This window comes from Erinaceus europaeus, chromosome 6 (genome assembly GCF_950295315.1).
Source record: "Erinaceus europaeus chromosome 6, mEriEur2.1, whole genome shotgun sequence".
In the NCBI taxonomy this organism is placed as follows: domain Eukaryota; kingdom Metazoa; phylum Chordata; class Mammalia; order Eulipotyphla; family Erinaceidae; genus Erinaceus; species Erinaceus europaeus.
Window position 1 is genome coordinate 49481568 of NC_080167.1, and position 20336 is coordinate 49501903.

The 20336-nt window shown below is 39.8% G+C and overlaps 1 protein-coding gene across 2 annotated transcripts in view; it reads left to right on the plus strand.

The window, feature by feature from the left end:
- Positions 1–20336, plus strand: part of CELF2 (CUGBP Elav-like family member 2) — a 554881-nt gene that overhangs the window by 229020 nt on the left and 305525 nt on the right. Inside the window, exon 1 of one of the 2 annotated variants that reach the window (XM_007524613.3) lies at positions 17909–18009. The exons of the other annotated variant lie outside the window; for it this stretch is intronic. Coding sequence (XP_007524675.2) covers positions 17957–18009 — 53 coding nt within the window. The 5' untranslated portion in view covers positions 17909–17956. Of the gene's footprint in view, positions 1–17908; positions 18010–20336 lie in introns of those variants that run through there. 2 annotated transcript variants of the gene reach the window in all.

Sequence of the window (20336 nt, forward strand, 5' to 3'; positions counted from 1 at the left end):
GGCAGCAAACTGGTTAATAATTTAAAATACCTTTTTAGTAGTAAGAGCTCTTTAGAGTTACTTTTCAACTTCTGGTAGTGTACTAAAACCTCAGTAAATCAAAATTGTCTTCCCTAAAATTAGACAATTCCCTATACTAAACTAAGGCATACATATATTTGTTTGAATGAGTTATGTTAAAAGAAAACAAGTATGTCACAACAGGACTATATAAAATGTGGTTCCTAAATTTTAAATATCAAATTATGTCAATTATTTTTTAACATTTACTCAAATGGAATTGCATGTTTGGGAAAATTTTTGGTTATCATGATGCTTTGACTTCTGGGCCTTGACATAACTCAGAAACACAGTACATTAAAAGGAAAATCATCCACAACCAATTAGGCCTTGTGCCATAATGCATAGCTTCAGGGTAGATCAATAAGAAAAAAAAATACTTCAACAAATTCAATAAAATTAAGCCTGAGGATTGAAAACAAAATCATCTAGAAAGCAAACTTTTAAAACTTAATCAAGCCAACTATCTTAAGCCAAGTATCAGATGAGAGATGAGCTAGGGTACAAACTCTCATCATTCATTAAAGAAAGTTCTGGAAGCCCTAGTCATAGCAGCAAGACATGGAATTTAGATGACAGCTTTTCTTCTCAATATTAACCTATATTCCTGAGCAATATTTGGAACATGAATTGCTTTTATAGTCATTAAAATGATAAATATTACTTTTAAAAGAATAACATTCTATGTCCAAATTGTCACTAAATTGGAGTTAATGGCACTAAAATTAAGAACATTCTAATAGTAAAGTTTTAATAGCATAATATTAAATGCTCAGTGGGAATTCAGTATACTATATTGATATGTTTCATTTGTAGCAAGATGCTAAATATAGGCCAAGAAAGGAAATTATTTGCCATGGATTTCTGGATAAATAACTGTTACAAGACAAGCTTTGTTTCCAACTGAAACAGCTTGGAAGTAGGTCCAGTAAGTTGCTCAGAAACATACTGCCTGACATGTTTTTTTTTACCTCTGTCATTATGAACTGGATATCATTTGGGGTAATTTGTGTTTCAGTAACTTTGCAGTTTTTTGGCATGAAACCTTCTTATATTCAGCATCTTACAATATCAGTATCTCCTGAGTGTGTGTGCGTGTGTGTGCTGTTTTGATATATATACTGTGTATGTTTTCTTATGAAATATTCTTTTTGAAGGTCAGAGCTTAAACAGAGAGAGCATGAGTTTGGTGAGTATACCTTTTGAATGCATAAAACAGCATCGTTAATCTCCAATTATGATTGACACCAAACTAAATACAATCTTTTTGTTCTTCCAATCACATTTGGGGTGTGTGTATGTCTCTGTGATATAGGGTGAGTTTGTGTGCACATGTTTGTGTGTGTGTATGTGAGTGAGTGTGTGTGTGTGTGTGTGTGTGTGTACGCGCTGTTTGTTCAGTGTAGGAAAAGGTCTGAAAAGTTCACCTGCTGACACTAATGAATTTGGCATCCTTCACGCAGTGTCTCAGAAGGAGCAATACCAGTGACAGGCCTGTGACACTCGCTCTTAAGGGAATGTGACAACATTCTCAGTTGGAAGGAACGCTGCTGCAGAGACCTACTTTCACCTCCCAAGCAGAATTGCTCTGAGGAGTGCAGGCTGCACAAACCCCTGGTGCCCAGACTGAGAACTCTGGATAATGTGTTGCACCAACCTCCTCACAGCAATAAAAATCAAAATAATCTATAGGTCCAGGTGGCCACAGGCAGCCCACATCAGATTAGATGAGCACATGCAAATGTGGCAAGTAGTAGAAGAATAGAAAAGCTTAATTCCCAATAATCTTGTTTTCTTCATCTTTTTTTTTCTTTTCTGGAAGAGCTTTTTTCATCTTTGGTCAATTTTCTTAATATTATCACACATATCCTTCAATAAACTTGTGACAGTTAAAAGACTCTTCCAAGATGATTAGATTTATTGGGAAATTCAATGACCTTTTGGATCTTTGACCAACTGAAAATTAAAAGCAGATTTTTTTTTTTTTTTTGCTTCCAGGGTTATCGCTGGGGCTTGGTGCTACACTACGAATCCACTGCTCCTAGTGGCCATTTTTTCCATTTTATTGGAAAGGAAAGAGAAATTGTGAGGGGAGGGGAGGGGAGGATAGAGAGAGGGAAGAAAGCAGACTTGCTTTACCACTTGGTGAGGTGACCTCCTTGCAGGTAGCAAGCCATGGGGCCTTGACTTGCAACAATGCATATTTATTCTTGTACTGTGAGTCGGCAGATCATCTGTGATTTGGCCACTCTAGGTTGGATGACCCTCATTCAGGCAAGGTATCAGCTGGGCTTGGCTCTACACTGTAGGCTGAACTCAAACTTTCATCACTCATGTTTGTTTTGAGTCGCAAGTGAAAAAGGCTAACTTTTTCTTTTATGCTTTTTCTCACAGCAGGTCACAGAGCATAAAATTTGAAACAAAACTCCACCAATATATTTATTACATATTACATATCATAGTGCTGATTAACGTTTTTATCTGTTTATTCCCTTTTGTTGCCCTTGTTTTATTGTTGTAGTTATTATTGTTGTTATTATTGATGTCATCATTGTTGGATAGGACAGAGAGAAACGGAGAGAGGAGGGGAAGACAGAGAGGGGGAGAGAAAGATAGACACCTGCAGACCTGCTTCACTGCCTGTGAAGCGACTCCCCTGCAGGTGGGGAGCCAGGGGCTCAAAGCAGAATCCTTACTCAGGTCCTTGCGCTTTGCACCACCTGCGCTTAACCCCCTGTGCTACCGCCCTACTCCCTGCTGACTAACATTTTAACAGTTGAAGCAATTCATCTGCACATGTCCAATATCAACTAACTGGGGAAATATATTATACCCTCCATAGGGCCATCAGAAGGAGGGGGACACAAAGGATGGACAAGATAACCTATTGTGCCGTGTGTGTGTGTGTGTGTGTGTGTGTGTGTGTGTGTGTGTGTGTGTGTATGTGTGTGTGTAAACTATAAAAAAATAGTACAAAAGAACTGCATAGGGGCCAGGTGGTAGTTCACCTGGGTGAACTCAAATGTTTCAATGCTCAAGAACCTGGGTTCGAGCCACCTGCAGGGGAAAACTTTGGAAGTAGTAAAGCAAAGCTGAAGATATCTCTCTGTCTTTCTCTTTCTCTATCTCCCCCTTCCTCTCGATTTCTGGCTGTCTCTATCCAGTAAATAAAGATAACTAATTTTTTAAGGTTCACCCATAGTAGAGCCAAGTGGGGTAGAGGATGGATGGATGGATGGATGGATGGACGGATGGGGTGGTAGATGGATATATAGATGATGGTTATTAGGATGAGACGATGAGGAGGAAGATAAATAAATCATTTGTTGATTGATAGGTGGAAAGACAGACAGGTAAATGTGTATTAGATACTTATCACAGGGGGCCACACACACCTGGCCCAGGAGTTGTAAATGTTCAAGGAGGAGAAGGAAGACAAAGCGGGGCATCAGCCAGGTGAGTTAGAGTTAGTGCAGCAACAGCAGAATGTGCCAGTATCCAAAACACCAAGGTGTTTCTTATTTCCTCCACATCTCTCAAGAATCTTCATGGCTCATCCTAACCAGAAGCATTTTATAAGAAAAATGAATTCTGGGAAATGTAGTTCAGTCTAGCCAAGTTGACATATTGCAGTCATCTCTTAGAGGAAACTCTGAAGTCAACAACTAAAAAGAATGACTTAGGAAATGTTTTCAGGGAAAGTGACATTTGACCTGAAACAGCTGGAGTTTGCTGGGAAGACAGAATGGCAAGCCAGGCAGCACAAAACATGGGGATAGAAGGAGCCAAAGGAAAACAGACTTGTGTGAACAATGAGGTTGTCACATGGAAGTGAAAGTCAACTGAGTGAGTGATGAGGGAAATACTGGACATTATTACAGACTGAACTCTGTGCCCTTCACCATCCATATAAAGTCTTAATCTCTACTATATGAAAATGTGACTGTAATGAAAGACAGAACCTTAAAATAGATATTTTAGGGGTCCAGGAGATAGCTCACTTGGTATAACAAACACTTCAGCACATGGGAACACCATATAAAGAGAAAGTTTTATGTGTGGTGGAGCAGTGTTGTAGTGACTCCTTCTCTTTGTTTCTTTCACTCCTTCTCTGTCTCTCAACCTCTACCTAAAAAAAAAAATCAATTGGACTCATGTAGGTATGAAGTCCCTGCAAATTTTTAGAGATGAGAGAGAGAAAGAGAGAGAGAGAGAGAGAGAGAGGGAGAGGGAGAGGGAGAGGGAGAGGGAGAGGGAGAGGGAGAGGGAGAGAAGGGCAACTTAGGCTAACGAGGTCATCAGTGTTAGGTCCATTGAAGAGAGACTACTAAAAATGTGAGCACAGAGTAAAGGTCATATTTAGACAGAGAGAAAGGGCCACATGGCTTCAAGTCAATGAGAATTACCCCAAGAGAAACTCAACCTGCCACCATCTTGACCTTGATCTTCCAGTCTTCTAAAGTGTGGGGAAATAGATTTCTGTTGTTTAAGTCCCCTCCATTTCCCCTTTCTCCTACTTCTGGGATCCACCAAATTTCAGTGTTTTGTTATGGTCTTTCAGTAGACTAGGGCAAGTACCTTAATAGCTTTTTAATCTCACAAGCAGAAAAATCAATGCAAAACTTAAATTGTCACTGGTAAAGAGCAGTTGGAAGAAGGGGACATTTTATTAATTTTGTGCTTGCCATGTCTTAGTTGTTCTCTAGTTCCACCATGATGTCTACGTTTGGTTATTATATTCTGTGAGAACTATTCATGCGTAGCTAGGAACAGCCTGGTCTACCTGTCAGCCTGTGCCAGAGCTTTTTCTCACTTTCTCATTGGTATATTCAGAGGACTTTATATCTTACTTCTTTCCTCTTTTATTTTCTATCCTTTTCTTTCTCTTTCTTTTCTTACTTTCATTCTTTTGAGTGAGAGAGGCAGAAAGACAGAGAGAGAGAGAGAGAGGATAGAGAGAGACCACAGACTGAAACTTCTTTCAATGCAGTGAGGGGCAGGCTCAAACCTTGGTCATGCACATAGCAAAGCAGCACACTGACCAAGTGAGCTATTTCTCCAACCCTGTTCATGCTGATTTCTACATATGCAGAACTCTCCAATTAAACCCACCCCCTCAGCAGGCTTATTTTTTGCATCTTCTTGAGACTAGGTTTAAATACTAAAAATAGGAGCTCAAAAATTCAAGTGTTCATGAATAAGTAAGTCAAGAATGTCATCTCAGGTAAAGAAAGATGCCATAGTTATAATTAAGAGAAAAAAAAACTGTGATGAACAATCAATTGGGGGGCAGATGGTGGTGCATCTAGTTAATTGCACACATTATACTGTGCAAGGACCCACGTTCAAGCCCCTGGTCCCCACCTGCAGGTGGAAAGCTTCATGAGTGATGAAGTAGAGCTGCAAGTGTCTCCCTGATTCTCTCCTTCTCTATCTCCCCACCCCCTCTCAATTTCTCTGTCTCTATCCAATAATAAATAAATAAATAACAAATTAAAAAAACAATCACACCTTTGTTTATTTAATTAAAGGAGACTATAGTAGGAAGCATCTAAAATTGATTTCAAAAGAAATCCTAGATGTGGTTCCTGCTCTCAAGGAACATAAAATTATCTCAGAAAGACAGTATTCATCTTGATGAGACAAAAGACAACACAGTGTTTATAGTAATGATATATTATGAGTCAGCAGAGTTCCAAGGAAAGAGAGGTGATTGGAACTGCCTGGAGTAGTCTAAAGGTCTTTCCGAGATCAGACGAGATCGGGCGTGTTCAGGGTGGTATGGCTATAGACCTAAGGGTCTTTCATGGAGTGATATATATGTGGGAATCTTGAGGGATCTGCCTGCATTGAGGGACGGCATGAAGGAAAAGTGAGGACCCTCTGCCCAAACAGGTGGTGAAGATGATTACTGCAGGAGACAGTGAAAAGAGGAAGACAGCACAAGTATTGATAGAGGGAGGCAAATGAAGAAAACTGGAAAAGAGTGGGGTCAGCCTCTCTGTCTCAAAAGCAAGCAAATAAGAGAAGAGGGTGAAAAGAAAAGAGAATAAAAGAAGGAAGACTGAAAGACTGGAAAGCAGCATAAACAAAAGTGCAGAAATAGGAAAAGTCACCCACATAAAGACTTGGAAATTCATGTGCAAAGAGCATAGCTTGCTAGGTGAGAAAGCCATAAGAACAGGTGGGACATGTGAACAGGATGCCGTGAGGCTTGGACTTACTTTTAAGTCCAGAATCAACCTTTGCTGACTCTAAGCAAGAGGCAACTGTGACCCTGTTTTGATATCAGAGCTATAACTGCTGAAATATGCAGCATGAATCTAAGCTAGTGAGACTTGAGATAGAAAGTCCCAGAGGGATAGAGTAGGAAAGCTATCAGAGAAGGGGATGGGATACCGAGTTCTGGTGGTGGGAATTGTATGGAGTTGTACCCCTCTTATTAACCTATGGTTTTTTGTCAGTGTTTCCTTTTTATAAATAAAAGTTTTTTAAAAAGAAATTCCTTAGGTGTGTTAAGAGAATGAATTAGGGGGTCAGGCGGTGGCGCAGTGGGTTAAGCGCATGTGGCGCAAAGCGCAGGGACCGGCGTAAGGATCCCGGTTCGAGCCCCCGGCTCCCCACCTGCAGGGGAGTCGCTTCACAGGGGGTGAAGCAGGTCTGCAGGTGTCTATCTTTCTCTCCCCTTCTCTGTCTTCCCCTTTTCTCTCCATTTCTCTCTGTCCTATTCAACAACGAATTGCGTCAACAAGGGCAATAATAATAACCACAACGAAGCTACAACAAGGGCAACAGAAAGGGGGGAAAATGGCCTCCAGGAGCGGTGGATTCATGGTGCAGGCACCGAGCCCAGCAATAACCCTGGAGGAGGAAAAAAAAAAAAAAGAGAGAGAGAATGAATTAGGGTAATGGAGGTGGTAAGATGTCAGTGGACTCTAGAGAAAGTGTTCAACACTCATCTCTCTGGACATTTTTACTCACTTGGGTTCTAGGTTTTTACTTACAAAGTTTCTAATCCGTGCATATTTCTACCCACCAAATCATGGTTTTACTTAAGGAATTAAAAATAGACACAAAGTCTTACTGATCTGGGTGATAGATACCTTCACTTTCAAACTTAAATAGTGGTAAGTCTACTTTTCTCTAAGTATATAACCCTTGGCTTAAAATAATTTTTTTTAAAATTTTTTATCCTGAAATTGCTATCCAAGTCTAGTGCTTATAGTTCCCTGTGATTCTTGAAATCTGATCTGGAAAAATTTGCAGACACCATCAAATGATTTTTGCTTTTGGCTTTTTCAACTCTTAGATATGTGACCTTGATCTGCTCTGGTGTTTCCCTGTTCTGAACACAGAATACACCCTTACCCCCACTTTTCACTTTATTTTCTATGTGTCCATATAAATCTTGCTTTAAAGGTTTTTTTTTTATGTGTTACTATCAGAAAAATAGCTCCCTTGGATAATGTTTTGCTTTGCTGTGTGTGATCCAGGTTCAAGCCTAGGTCCCCCACTACACTGGAGAAGGCTTCAGTGTTATGCTTTCTCTTACCTCCCCATGCATCTGTCTCTCTATGTATCTGAAAAAGTCAGCCCAGAGTAGTGAAGCACTAGTAACAATACACACAAATAAAATTAAAAGAACAAGGTATTTATTGCATCACAATGAGTCTATGAAAGTCCTTATAGTGCGAAAGAGGACTTGCCTAATCTCTCTGTCCTGAGAGAGACATTCAAGGTCTTGACCTCATGACTGCCCGAGCAGAGTGTAATGAGCATTTCACAGATGAGCTTCTGTAGCTGGAAGTCTATGACCAAGAAGAATTCTTCACAAAGTAATCAGCCATTGGGGCCAGGTAGTGGTACACCTGGTTAAGTGCACAGAGACAGAGAAAAATTGAGAGAAACACCTGCAGGGGGCTGGGCAGTGACATACCCTGTTAAGTGTACATAGTATGGAGCATAAGGATCCAGGTTTGAGCCCCCACTCCCCCACCTGCAGGGGGGACACTTCACAAGTGGTAAAGCAGGTCTACAGGTGTCTTATCTTTCTCACCCCTTCTCTGTCTTCCTCTCCTCTCTCAATTTTTTTCTGTCTCTATTCAATAATAATAAATATATATTAAAAATTAAATCAGCCATTGAACAAGTGTTCATTATGTGTCTATATATGCCCCAAAATATTATAATTTTGTAAAACACTGTTAAATCACTAATAAGAAATAGAAAAATGGGAATAATAAAAATGTCTCCCAAGTGATAGTAAGATGGACTGAGCTTGGGGCCAGGTCATGGTGCACTGGGTTAAGCACACATAGTAAGAAGTATAAGGACCCTGGTTTGAGCCCTGGCTCCCAACCTGTAAGGGGTGGGGGTGGGGTCGCTTCACAAGCAGTGAAGCAGGTCTGCAGGTGTGCCGGGCTAGCTTTGCTGGCGGGAGAGATGATCCAGGATCCAAGCTTGTGGCGATAGCAAGACAAATTTTTATTCATGCGGAGCCCCAGAGTCAGGTGTGAGTGCAGTGGGTTAAGCCACTTGGAGCCAATACCGCCATCACCCGAGTCCTGGTCTTGCACGCCTGACCTCCTCTAGGTTCTGACAGAAGAGAGAAACCAGAAACAGAAGTGGCTTTTATAGAATAAAACCAGAAGTGGCAAGTCGGAAACGTAAATGGCTAGGAAAGGGGGTGGAGAAAGGAAAAAGGCATGCTGGGAAGATAGAACTTCCTTAGCAACTGTTGCAATGGCTTTAACCAGTGAGATTAATGTTACCCTGTAGGCAGGGTGGGTCTAGAGGTAGAAAGAAGATAGATCAATTGGGATGGGTGGGGATCTTTCAGGCAAAACAATAATTATGTAAATAGGCCATAGTAGCATCAATGCAGGATGGAGCATGGGGGCTAGCTTAATGCCCGACACAGGTGTCTCTCTGTCTCTCTCTCTCTCTGTCTCCCCCTCTTCCTCTCAATATCTCTCTGTCCTATCCAATAAAATGAAAAAAAAAAATGGCCTTCAGGAGCAATGGATTTATATCACATTGAGCCCCAGTGATAACCCTGGAGGCAAAAAAGAAAAAAGAAAAAGATGGACAGGGCTCCTGTTTCATGAAACTCAGGTTCAGAGGAGCAAGCAAACAATAAACAAATAAGTAGACCATTTAAGTAATTTTAGAGAACAACCATGAAGAAATATATTGTTTTGTTAAGAGTACCGACTATGTTGTGGTAGCTTCAGAGCCATCTTTCCTAGACCACCTAATTTTTTCTCTCTTATCTCTCTTATAAGCACATGAATCTTCCTTGACATCACCTTCCTATAAGAGAAACTAGTGTCTCCCACCCGTGGCCTTCAGTCACCCTCATGCTGCTGCTTTTTGGGGATTTACTTAGACCAAACCATAAAGCAAGAGGGATCCCTAAATGCACCAAACTCACCCAGACCATCTAAGACTCATGGATAATCATCAGGTTACAAAGTCTCTCTATTGGGCCCGACTGAGCATAAAAGTGTGTGTGTGTGTGTGTGTGTGTGTGTGTGTGTGTGTGTGTGTGTGTGTGTGTGTGTGTGTGTGTATCTATCTTAAAAACAGCAATGATTTATTAGGCCCATTTTTTTTTCTGTGAATGTTGGTGCTAACTTATATATTCTCACCTGTGGCATTTTCAAGATTTTTTATACCTCTGTGACTCCTGTAAAAACACTAGATCAAAATTGTTTGGCCAACTATGAACATGTTATGTGTTATACCATGGAAGTTGAGAAACCAAAATCAGTTACCTTATCTGCCAAACTATTTATGATAGTCTATTTTCATGGGGAGTCGTCTACTTTCTTCTCTTTAATGGACCTTTCTCTACCTACCCAGGAATAGTTCTCCAAAGCCACTCGCTACTATCTAAGTGTATTGTTTTCCTCATTTCCAGCAAGTAGTCATTATTACTCTTTATAATAATTTTGAATACCTCTTAGATTTATCTGATACCTACTTTTAAGTGACTTTTTGAGGCTCTAAATACTTCACTGTTTATTCTCTACACATACTTATTGACAAATGTGGCATTTTATGATTCTTTTTAAAGAAATATTTATTTCTTATTCCCTTTTGTTGATCTTGTTGTTTTACTGTTATTGTTGTTGCCATTGTTGGATAAGACAGAGAGAAATGGAGAGAGGAGAGGAAGACAGAGAGGGGGAGAGAAAGACAGACACCTGCAGACCTGCTTCACTGCCTGTGAAGCAACTCCCCTGCAGGTGGAGAGCTGGAGGCTCGAACCGGGATCCTTAACACCAGTCCTTGCGCCTTGTGCCACCTGCGCTTAACCCGCTGCGCTACTACCCGACTCTCCCGCATTTTATGATTCTTAAAGGGCTATATATCTATTCTTATTAATGATTCATCCCCAGCCCTAGTCAACAGCCTAGTCAACGTTTTTATTTTGATTGAAGCATATTTCTTAACTAGACCTAGTAATTTTTGGCATCTGCTATGTCCTCAGTGTTTGTGTCTCCCACCCCCAATTCATATGTTGAGATCCTAATGCCTACTAAGATGGTACTAGGAGTTGAGACCCCTGGGAGATAATTACATCTTGAGAGTGAGAATCTCATGCATGTGATTTGTGACTTGATAGAGACACCACCCACCTCCAGATCTCCTTTCCACTATGTGGATGGTTTCCAGTTAGGAACCAGAAAGAAGGTCCTCACTAGAACACAAACATTCTGGGTTCTTGGTCTTAAATTTTACTGTCTCCAGAACTGTGAAAAATAAATATTTGATATTGATAACCCACCCAGTCTGTGTACTTTACTGTAGTAGCCCAAAGAAACTAGAATAGTGTTTGAAACTACATACTACATAGATTGATGTCATAAGTGCTTCCATATACTATAACTGCTTATTTAGGGTAAGACTCTTGGAGGCAGCCTGGATTTCCATGGTTTACTATGCTTTATTAGAGAAGGGCTTTGCTCCACTAGGCCTTAGTTCACCTCACACAACATATGTCCATGGAGTCTTCTCTTCCTTTGGCCATGTCAATATCAAAATGCAAAGACAAGGTTGAGAACACAGAAGAAAGTTAGAGTCTGTAAATTGTAGTTGGAAAATTTGTGTTCTATACTAGAAATAAATATATAACATATTTATATTTAAAAGTGGGTTTGGAAGCTCAGATCTAGAAAGGTCAAGAAGTTTCACTGATTCTCAGCTCACCCACTTACTCCCACATTGAAATGCTTTTATAGTTTTTCTCTCACCAAGTTAGCATTGTTAGTAAAAAAAAAAAATTATTTAAAATATTTTCTTCACTTTTTTCTTTTTTTTTTTAACTTTTATTTATAAAAAGGAAACACTGACAAAAAAATAATAAAAAAACCATAGGATAAGAGGGTAACTCCACACAGTTCCCACCATCAGAACTCCTTATCCTATCCCCTTCCCTGATAGCTTTCCTATTCTTTATCTCTCTGGGAGTATGGACCCAGGATCATTATGGGGTTCAGAAGGTGAAGGTCTGGCTTCTGTAATTGCTTCCCTGCTAAACATGGGCATTGCAGGTTGATCCATACTCCCAGCCTGTCTCTCTCTTTCCCTAGTGGGGCAGGGTTCTGGGGAAGTGGGGCTCCAGGACACATTTGCCCAGGGAGGTCTGGTTGGCATTATGGAGCATCTGGAACCTGGTAACTGAAAGAAAAAAAAAAGTTAACATATAGAGGCAAACAAATAGCTAACTAATCACAAACCTAAAGCCTGGGAAAGTTCATATGAAGAGTTGGGGGTTCTCCATTTTGTAGATAGTTAATAGTCCTATTTTAGTTATATTCCAAAGAGCCCATTACTATACTAGTTTTTTTTTTTTTTCCTGAGCCTGACATCTGATATGCAGGTGGATCCAAGTTATTGTCTGGAGAGATGATGTCATGGCTGGGAAAAGGACCAGAAAGCAGTATCAGGGAAGAGAGTAGCTCCCAAATATGGGAAAGATGTATAAATATTGTTGACTGTAAACCCCATTGATTTGATCTGATCAGGGGCCCATATTTATTCATTTTTAATGAGTGTGTGTGTGTGAGAGAGAGGGGGGAGGAGGGGGAGGGGAGGGGAAGGGGGAGGGAGAGAGAGAGAAAAAAAAACCGTAGCACTGACCATCTCTGGCTTATAGTAGTACTAGGGATTGAATTTAGGACCTCAAAGCCTCAGAAATTGAAGTATCTCACATCACTATTATGTTGTCTCCCTAACTCAAAATCTCAGTTCCTACAGTAAACACGTATGTTATGGTGTTGGGACTATAGCTCAGTGACTGTATGAGGTCCTGGATTCAATTTTTGAGGGCACTGAGATAAACCAAGTTTTGTTTTTTTTTTTACCTAATTAGTATTCTAATCCTTTTGAAAACATTTCCTGTGACCTGGGGTGATTGCTCAGCTAGTAGAGCACAGGGTTTGCATGCCTAAAACTCCCTTTTGGTCCCCAGTAACTGATGTATCTCCAGAGAAGTATTCTGGCTTCTTTCTCCTATGAAGTACTCTATCTCATGTCAAACAAGTAAAATAAGTCCTTTTTAAAAAAAAAAACATATTTTCTTTATTTTTAATATTTATTCCCTTTTGTTGCCCTTGTTTTATTGTTATAGTTATTATTGTTGTTATTGATGTCGTCGTTGTTGGATAGGACAGAGAGAAATGGAGAAAGGAGGGGAAGACAGAGATGGGGAGAGAAAGATAGACACCTGCAGACCTGCTTCACCGCTTGTGAATCGAGTCCCCTGCAGGTGGGGAGCCAGAGGCTCGAGCCAGGTTCCTTACACTTTGCGCCACCTGCGCTTAATCCACTGCACTACCACCCAAATAAGTCCCTTTTTAAAATGGAAATTAAAATTGAAAAATCCCTACATACCTAACTTTTTAAAAATGTATTTCTTTATTGGGGAATTAATGTTTTACATTCAACAGTAAATACAATAGTTTGTACATGCATAACATTCCCCAGTTTCCCACTTAACAATACAACCCCCACTATGTCATTTATCATCCTTCATGGACCTGTATTCTCCCCACCCACCCACCCGAGTCTTTTACTTGGGTGCAATATGCCAATTCCATTTCAGGTTCTACTTGTGCTTTCTTTTCTGATCTTGTTTTTCAACTTTTTCCTGAGAGTGAGATCATCCCATATTCATCCTTCTGTTTCTGACTTATTTCACTCAACATGATTTTTTCAAGGTCCATCCAAGATCGGCTGAAAACGGTGAAGTCACCATTTTTTACAGCTGAGTAGTATTCCTCCATTGTGTATATATACCACAACTTGCTCAGCCACTCATCTGTTGTTGGACACCTGGGTTGCTTCCAGGTTTTGGCTATTACAAATTGTGCTGCCAAGAACATATGTGTACACAGATCTTTTTGGATGGATGTGTTGAGTTCCTTAGGATATATCACCTAACTTAAAAAATAATCAGGATTATAAAAAATTAAGTGCTATTGTAGACAACCTGAGAATTAAGAGTTCTCTTTCCTCCTTAGGTGTTTATTCTGTCGAGTATCAACTCAATTTCATTCAAAAATAAAATTTTGAAAGGAATTGACAGATACTAGTGGCCAGATCTCAACTTTTTATCACCTTTTCATTATATCACTATCTCTGCTGTAAATTTATTATGGTCAGATTAGAAAAGTAGATTTGTTGCACCAAACATTCCTCAGAGCCATGCCTTGCTAAGGTGGGTGGATGTGCGTGTGTGTGTGCACGTGTGTCTATGCCCCCTGGAGGGAGCACTAGGTCCTCTGTGAAAAAGGGAAGCAAGCATTGGTACACCTGGTTGAGTGTACACCTTAAATATGCAAGAGTTCAGGTTTAAGCCCCTGCTCTCCACCTGCAGGAGGAAAGTTTGATGAGCAGTGAAGCAGGTCTGCAGGTGTCTCTTTCTCCATTTCTATGTCCCCCTCCCTTCTCAACTTCTCTCTGTTCTAATAATATAGGAAGAGAGAGACAGAGACAGAAAGAGAGAGAGAGAGAGAGAGAGAGAGAGAGAAAGGGAGGAAAGGAAGAAGGGAGGAAGGAAGGGAGAAAAATGCTGCCCAGAGTGGTGGATTCTTTGTCTAGACACTAAGCCCCAGTGGTAACTCTAATGGTAATAAAAATAAACATGTAAATAAATGATAGCTAAGTACAAATAAGATATTAAGATTTAAATCCAAATTCCAGAAAGTTAAAATACAGCAGCACAGGGGGCTGGGCGTTGCCACACTTACTTAAGCACACATATTACCATGTACAAGGACCTAGGTTTGAGCTCCTGCTCACTACCTGCAGGGGAGAATCTTCATGAGCAATAAAGCAGGTATGCAGGTGTCATTCTCCCTCTCTATTTCCCTTTCCCTTACAATTTCCCTCTGTCCTACTAAGTATAATAGAAAGAAAGGAAGGTAAAAGAAAGAGAGGAAGAAAGAAGGTATGGTGGTGTGGAAAACTGATATGCATGTACAGACTACTGTATTTACTGTCAACTATAAAACATTAATCCCCCAATAAAGAAATAAAAATTTAAAAAGGAAGAAGGAAAAAATGGCAACCAGAAGCCGTGGGTTCATAATACCAGCACCAAGCCCCAGGAATAACCCTGGTAGCAAAACAAAACAAAACAACAAACAAACAACAACAACAGTAAAAACAGTAGCATGTCAACGATTCTCAGTGTTCTCAATTATGCCAACTGATTGCCTAAATTAGAATCATATGGAACTGCACCCCTCTTATCCCACAACCTTGTTGATCATTATTAAGTCACTAATAAAATAAATATATATGTAAAAAGATAAAAAGAATGAAAAGTGGGGCTCCTCTCCTCATATACTTGTTCAAGAAACCATAAAAAGGAATTTTGAGAATAAAATTATTCTGTCCTCAAAATCCCAAGTATAAAATAAGTACTTTCCCCATAGCATGTAAATGTTGAAACTAGCACTTCTTTCTCTTCACCAGTCTGTATAACCCCAAATCAGAATATTCAATGAGCGGACCTAAAATGCTCAATGCATCATTTTAGTGGAGCTTGGGCAAGCACTACAGTTTCACCTCAATAGTTTGTTATTTTGTCCCCTAAACTAGAAAAGAAGTGGAGAGAATATAAAATATTCAATGAGTTGATTCAATTCTAGCCCTGACTACTCTGGATCCATAATTGATTTCAGTATAGGGCTAGCTCCATATACTATGGCTTCACCTGCTTCCACTGCTAAGAATCAGCTAATGCAGGAGCAAATGCATTGTTGCTAGATGTTGCTACCTGTTTGATGTTGAACTCCCATTAGAAAATAGACAGCAGTTCTGCAGAGTATTTTCACCTGTGGCCTGTGTCAGTCCATTCATTCCACTTCTTATTAATATTTTCATTCACGGAACACACCAAGCTTCCTTACAAGGTGATCCAAGACAAATTAGCATTTGCTTCCCCAACTTAACTGCCTAAGTGCACAGAGGGGCCAGCAATGTCTTCCTCTGGTGATCAACTCAAGTGCCCAGAGAACTGATTCCAATTTTTTCTTATTCTCCAAGATCTCACTGGTTCCAAACTCATTTAGATGTTGTTTATCTTCAAAAGAGCATAGTAGATTTAGTGTAATATCTCTCCCCTGAAAACTAATTTGTTTTTACATATTCACCCTCTAAATTCCATCTGCTATAATGAAGGAAGGAATGAATAAGCCTGATTGTTTTCAAGACAGGGCTCTCACATCTTAGTTTGAACCACTTCAAGTCATCCATCATGCCTTCTTTCTGCCACCATCCAGAAGCAGGATGGTGACTGAAATCTGTAACTTGGTTATTATCCTCAGTTCAGTTGATCAGCTAAGCAAGAGGACTGCACAGTTAAGGGTATAAAGCCTTTTTTATTTATTTATTTTTTATTTAAGAAAGGATAAATTAACAAAAACATAGGGTAGGAGGGGTACAACTCCACACAATTCCCACCACCCAATCTCCATATCCCATTCCCTAACTCTCCTGAATAGCTCCATAGAGCTATATCTGAGGGCCAAGACTAAGTGTAGAAGTCTGATCTAGCAAGATATTTGGGTGTATCCCAGAACTTCAAATAGAAAAGAAATGAGGCATGCCTTTGTCCCCCTCTCCACTGTTCCCACCCAAAAGGTTTGTGCAATACCAGGTGATAAAATGAAGGTCTTACACACAAGTACAATACTAGTGAGTGGCCTCCCAGCCCAGTTTTTAAGTTTTATATAGTTAAGGAGAAACATAACATAAGGAGAAAGACATCAAAGCTTTACTTCTCCATCCACAGAGCTCCTTTGTTACTGTCCATGTTGTTCTCATGTGGTGCCCGGGCTCAAGCCCAGAGCTTCGTAAGTGTTGAGACAAGCTCTCTATCTGCTAAGCCACCTCCCAGCCCCCTACAAATGTTTCAACTCCAGATTATTACTGTTGTGAAATATTCTGAGTCTGAAAGTGAGGGGCCCAGAATCAGTGATCCACCTTTGTTCAGGGTTGTGTTCTAAACTGTTAAATCCACACTGAGAACATGCTTGGCTTCCTGAAAGCACACCTCCTGGAGTAGAGCCTTAGTTTAGATACTTTTTTTTTTTTTTGGCTCCAGGGTGATTGCTGGGGATTGGTGCCTGCACTACAAATCCACTGCTCCTGGCAACCATTTTAGCCCATTGTTGCTGCTATTGTTGCTGTTATTGTTGTTGTTGTTGTTGGATAGGATAGAGAGAAATTGAGATAGGAGAGCAAAACGGAGAGGGGGAGAGAAACAGACACTTGAAGACCTGCTTCACTGCTTCTGAAGTGACACCCCTGCAGGTGGGGGCTAGAACCAGGATCCTTGCATGAGTCCTTGTGCTTCGCACTATGTGTGCTTAAACCCAGTGTGCTACCACCCAGCCCCCAACTTAGACACTTTTAAACAAATGACTTTTCTACCCATAGCTTCTCTCTGTCTCTCTTTCTCTCTCCCTCTCTCTCTGTGTGTTTAGCTTGCTGTTTTGCTTGACTGAGCTGCATGGAATTCTCATTCCAATAAGCAGAAATACAATGGTATTTCCCTGTTATCTGCTGAGCCCAGGGTGCATAACAAAATAGGGCAACTGATTTTTTCTGATTTGGGAAAAGAGCATCTAATTGGTTCTTCTAAGGATGATGCTCCAGTGTCCATTAGGACTTTGGTTGGACCAAACAATGAACCATTGCATACCTCCTTTTGAATCCCTGCTTCTACAAAATCATGCCCCCCATCTGCAAGAACTCTGGTACACACAGAGTTAAAATATTTCCTATCCCCCAGTCTCTAGCCCCTGCATCCATGACTCAGGGTGGGACTGAGGGTCTTGACCTTATCACCCTTGCTGAGGACAAGAGAGGGGGAACAGATGAATCCAACTGTGAACTCTGTGTCCCAGAAAAGAGAGCAAAAAGCCTCTTTAGCACGTTGACCCCTTCCCATCTTCCAAGCCCTCTGTCATGCTCACCAGAGCTGATAGCAAAAAGACAATGTGCAATTGGCTTTGATAATAAATGTGTAAGGAAAAGGTAAATGAGTCCCTTAGTTTTCTTCCCAATTTTTAAAAGATTAGGAAAACTAACACCAGACAGGCTTGAGTGAATACAAACAAGACCCCTATAGGCAGCCCGGTGTATTCATGTAAAAATATGCCTAGACAACATAACTTGTCAGAGAGGATTATTTCTACTTAGTGAAGCTGCAGGGGCCCCTTTGCTCCACTATTCAGAATTTGACTTGAGAAGAGAGAGTGGGGAAAGAGAGAGAGGGAGAGAGAGCGCATTAGTGAACAGCCAGTGTGGCACTGATGTTTGAGCGCACTTCTGAACTGGCTTTTGTTGAGACTACCCGTGTTTCAGTGTAGAAAGCATGCGCTGTCCCAAATCCGCTGTTACTATGAGAAATGAGGATCTGCTTTTAAGGTATGTTGTGTGTCCTTTGTTTTTAATGTATGCTTTTCTAGTTTCTGGAGCTGGTTGAAACAATAATCATGCTCAGAATCAAGTAGCTTTTTTATCTTAGGAGAGGGGGAAAAAAAAACACTGAGAGAGAGAGAGAGCAAGGGAAAGGAAATTGAGACCAAGAGACTGGGAGAAAGAGAGCAAGCAAGAGAAAGGAAAAGCACTGCTCTGTGCGAGTTATATTTGTACTAGTTGCCATTTGAAAGCATATCATGTATTTGCTCACTGCAGTTTGTGAGTGGCCACTGGATAATTTTAAAGGCTCTGAATCTGGCTCTTGGTTTGTCTTTTCCTTTGCAATGTCTAAGCCTCTTTCATTATTATGCACTCTGCACAGAATAATCGCCGAAAAAGGAGCTAAGGAGACTCCATATTAGACTTGCGTTCCAAATACCGCTCTAATCTGGACTTAGCCTACCTAAATAGTCCTTCTGTGTTACCAGGTTTGGATCACTTTATCCTGTTTGCCAAAATGTGTACCTGTTTAAAGACCTCTGTTCCTGCATGGCGCCCTAGGTCCCTATGTATTGAAAGCAAATATTTGTTGCCTTGCATCTGTGTTAGGGTTCTATTGCATACCGAGGATGAGCCACTGCTAACCTTTTGGGAAGTATAGAAAGAATTATGGTAGAATTGGCATCCTTCTTTGAAAAATGTAGTCTTTTGTTTATTTGCTAGCAGACATTGTAGCACTGAATACATCTTTGGGTCTGACAATGGGACCGTTGAACAATGGAGCTGTCAAACTAGCTTAATGCATGTCTGGATTTTTTTTTTCTCTCTCAACACCCTTTTTTATCTGCTATAATCTTGTTTGTATAGACTATACAGAATGAAGACCTTTAGAACTGCTTGTTTGTAGATTTGTACTTAAAAAATTAATATCTACCATTCATAGAGCTTTTTGCATTTTGCAGCTATGTTGATTGAATCAAGTTAGAGATTTATTGTTAACTACTCTCTGTTAACTACCGAAAGAAACTTATTGATTGAGACTGCTTGTAACACTATTATCATTCTGACCAAGACCTTGTTCTCAGACATGCCCCTACAGTATTTAGTACTAAGGAATTCAATGTTTTTTCTATTTGAGGGACTTAGAAATGTAGCATTATAGAGACAAAAAGAGGAATATTTCTAATGTTTAAGTAAATTATAATTTCTAGTCAGTCGCTGCCTCATTTATAGGTATCCAAGTATCAATACATAGCTTGGGAAATCCAAGAACCAAAGAGAACTTTTAGTCTCATAATTTTGGTCACAAACTAATTTTATATAGTTTATTAAGTTGTTTGGCTAAAGAACCGTCTCAGCAGCATATGTTGATTTTTGCTGTATGGTTATGTGCTCACAAAATGCATTTCTGTACAAGGCAAACATTTCTTATTTCCTCAAAAATCTTTCATTTTATACCATAAGCATCAGTTGCTTTGGTGAAAATAGTGAGACTTCAAAAGAGAGAGAGAGAGAGAGAGAAAGAGAGAGAGAGAGAGAGAGAGAGAAAATGAAAAAAAAACTGCTTCAAACTTTCCAAATATTCAACATGTATATTCTCATTTTAAATATAAAAGAATATGAAATGGTAATTGGTTTGCATAAAAATCATCTAAGACTGGTTTTCATAAAGAAAGTATCTTCTCTAACACTTTACTAGTTTGCTCTTAATTAGTTATTTATTCTTGAGCAATGAATCGAAAGATATTAGTAAATTCATAGAGGAAGATTCAAGACCTAATTTTTAAGAATAGAGGGAAATTATTTTAAAGGGAAAGAAATTAGTTACAAATATTTTTAATGGATTAGCTTATGGTTTAAATTAGTGATACTACCACTAAGCAAGGGATGAGATATATTACTTATGACAACACACTTATGAAACATGAACTATTTTTTAGTCTTTGGGTCTGCACCTTTGTCTTTTTAAACTTAAGTTGAAATATATGCACCATTTACTTCAGAATTAATAAACTTACTATTATAGGCTCAACAAATTGGTTTCCAAAGTAGACGTTTTCTGTGGACAATAATGTCAAAGCCTGGTGGCATCCATATCTGCAACAGAGTGTTTTTTTAAGTTATCCATTGTGAGTAGAGTGGATTTTTAATGCATACTTATTATGTTCTCTTACTTCCAATGGGATCTCAATGGCTCATTCCATCGGGTATGCCAATAATTGCTTTTAGGATGAGCTCATAAAAGGTAATTGGTGAAGCTTTATATCTGAAGCTGGCCCACCGCTACCAGAACACCTAGAGTCTGCTTTCTTGGGAAATTTATATTCCAAAAC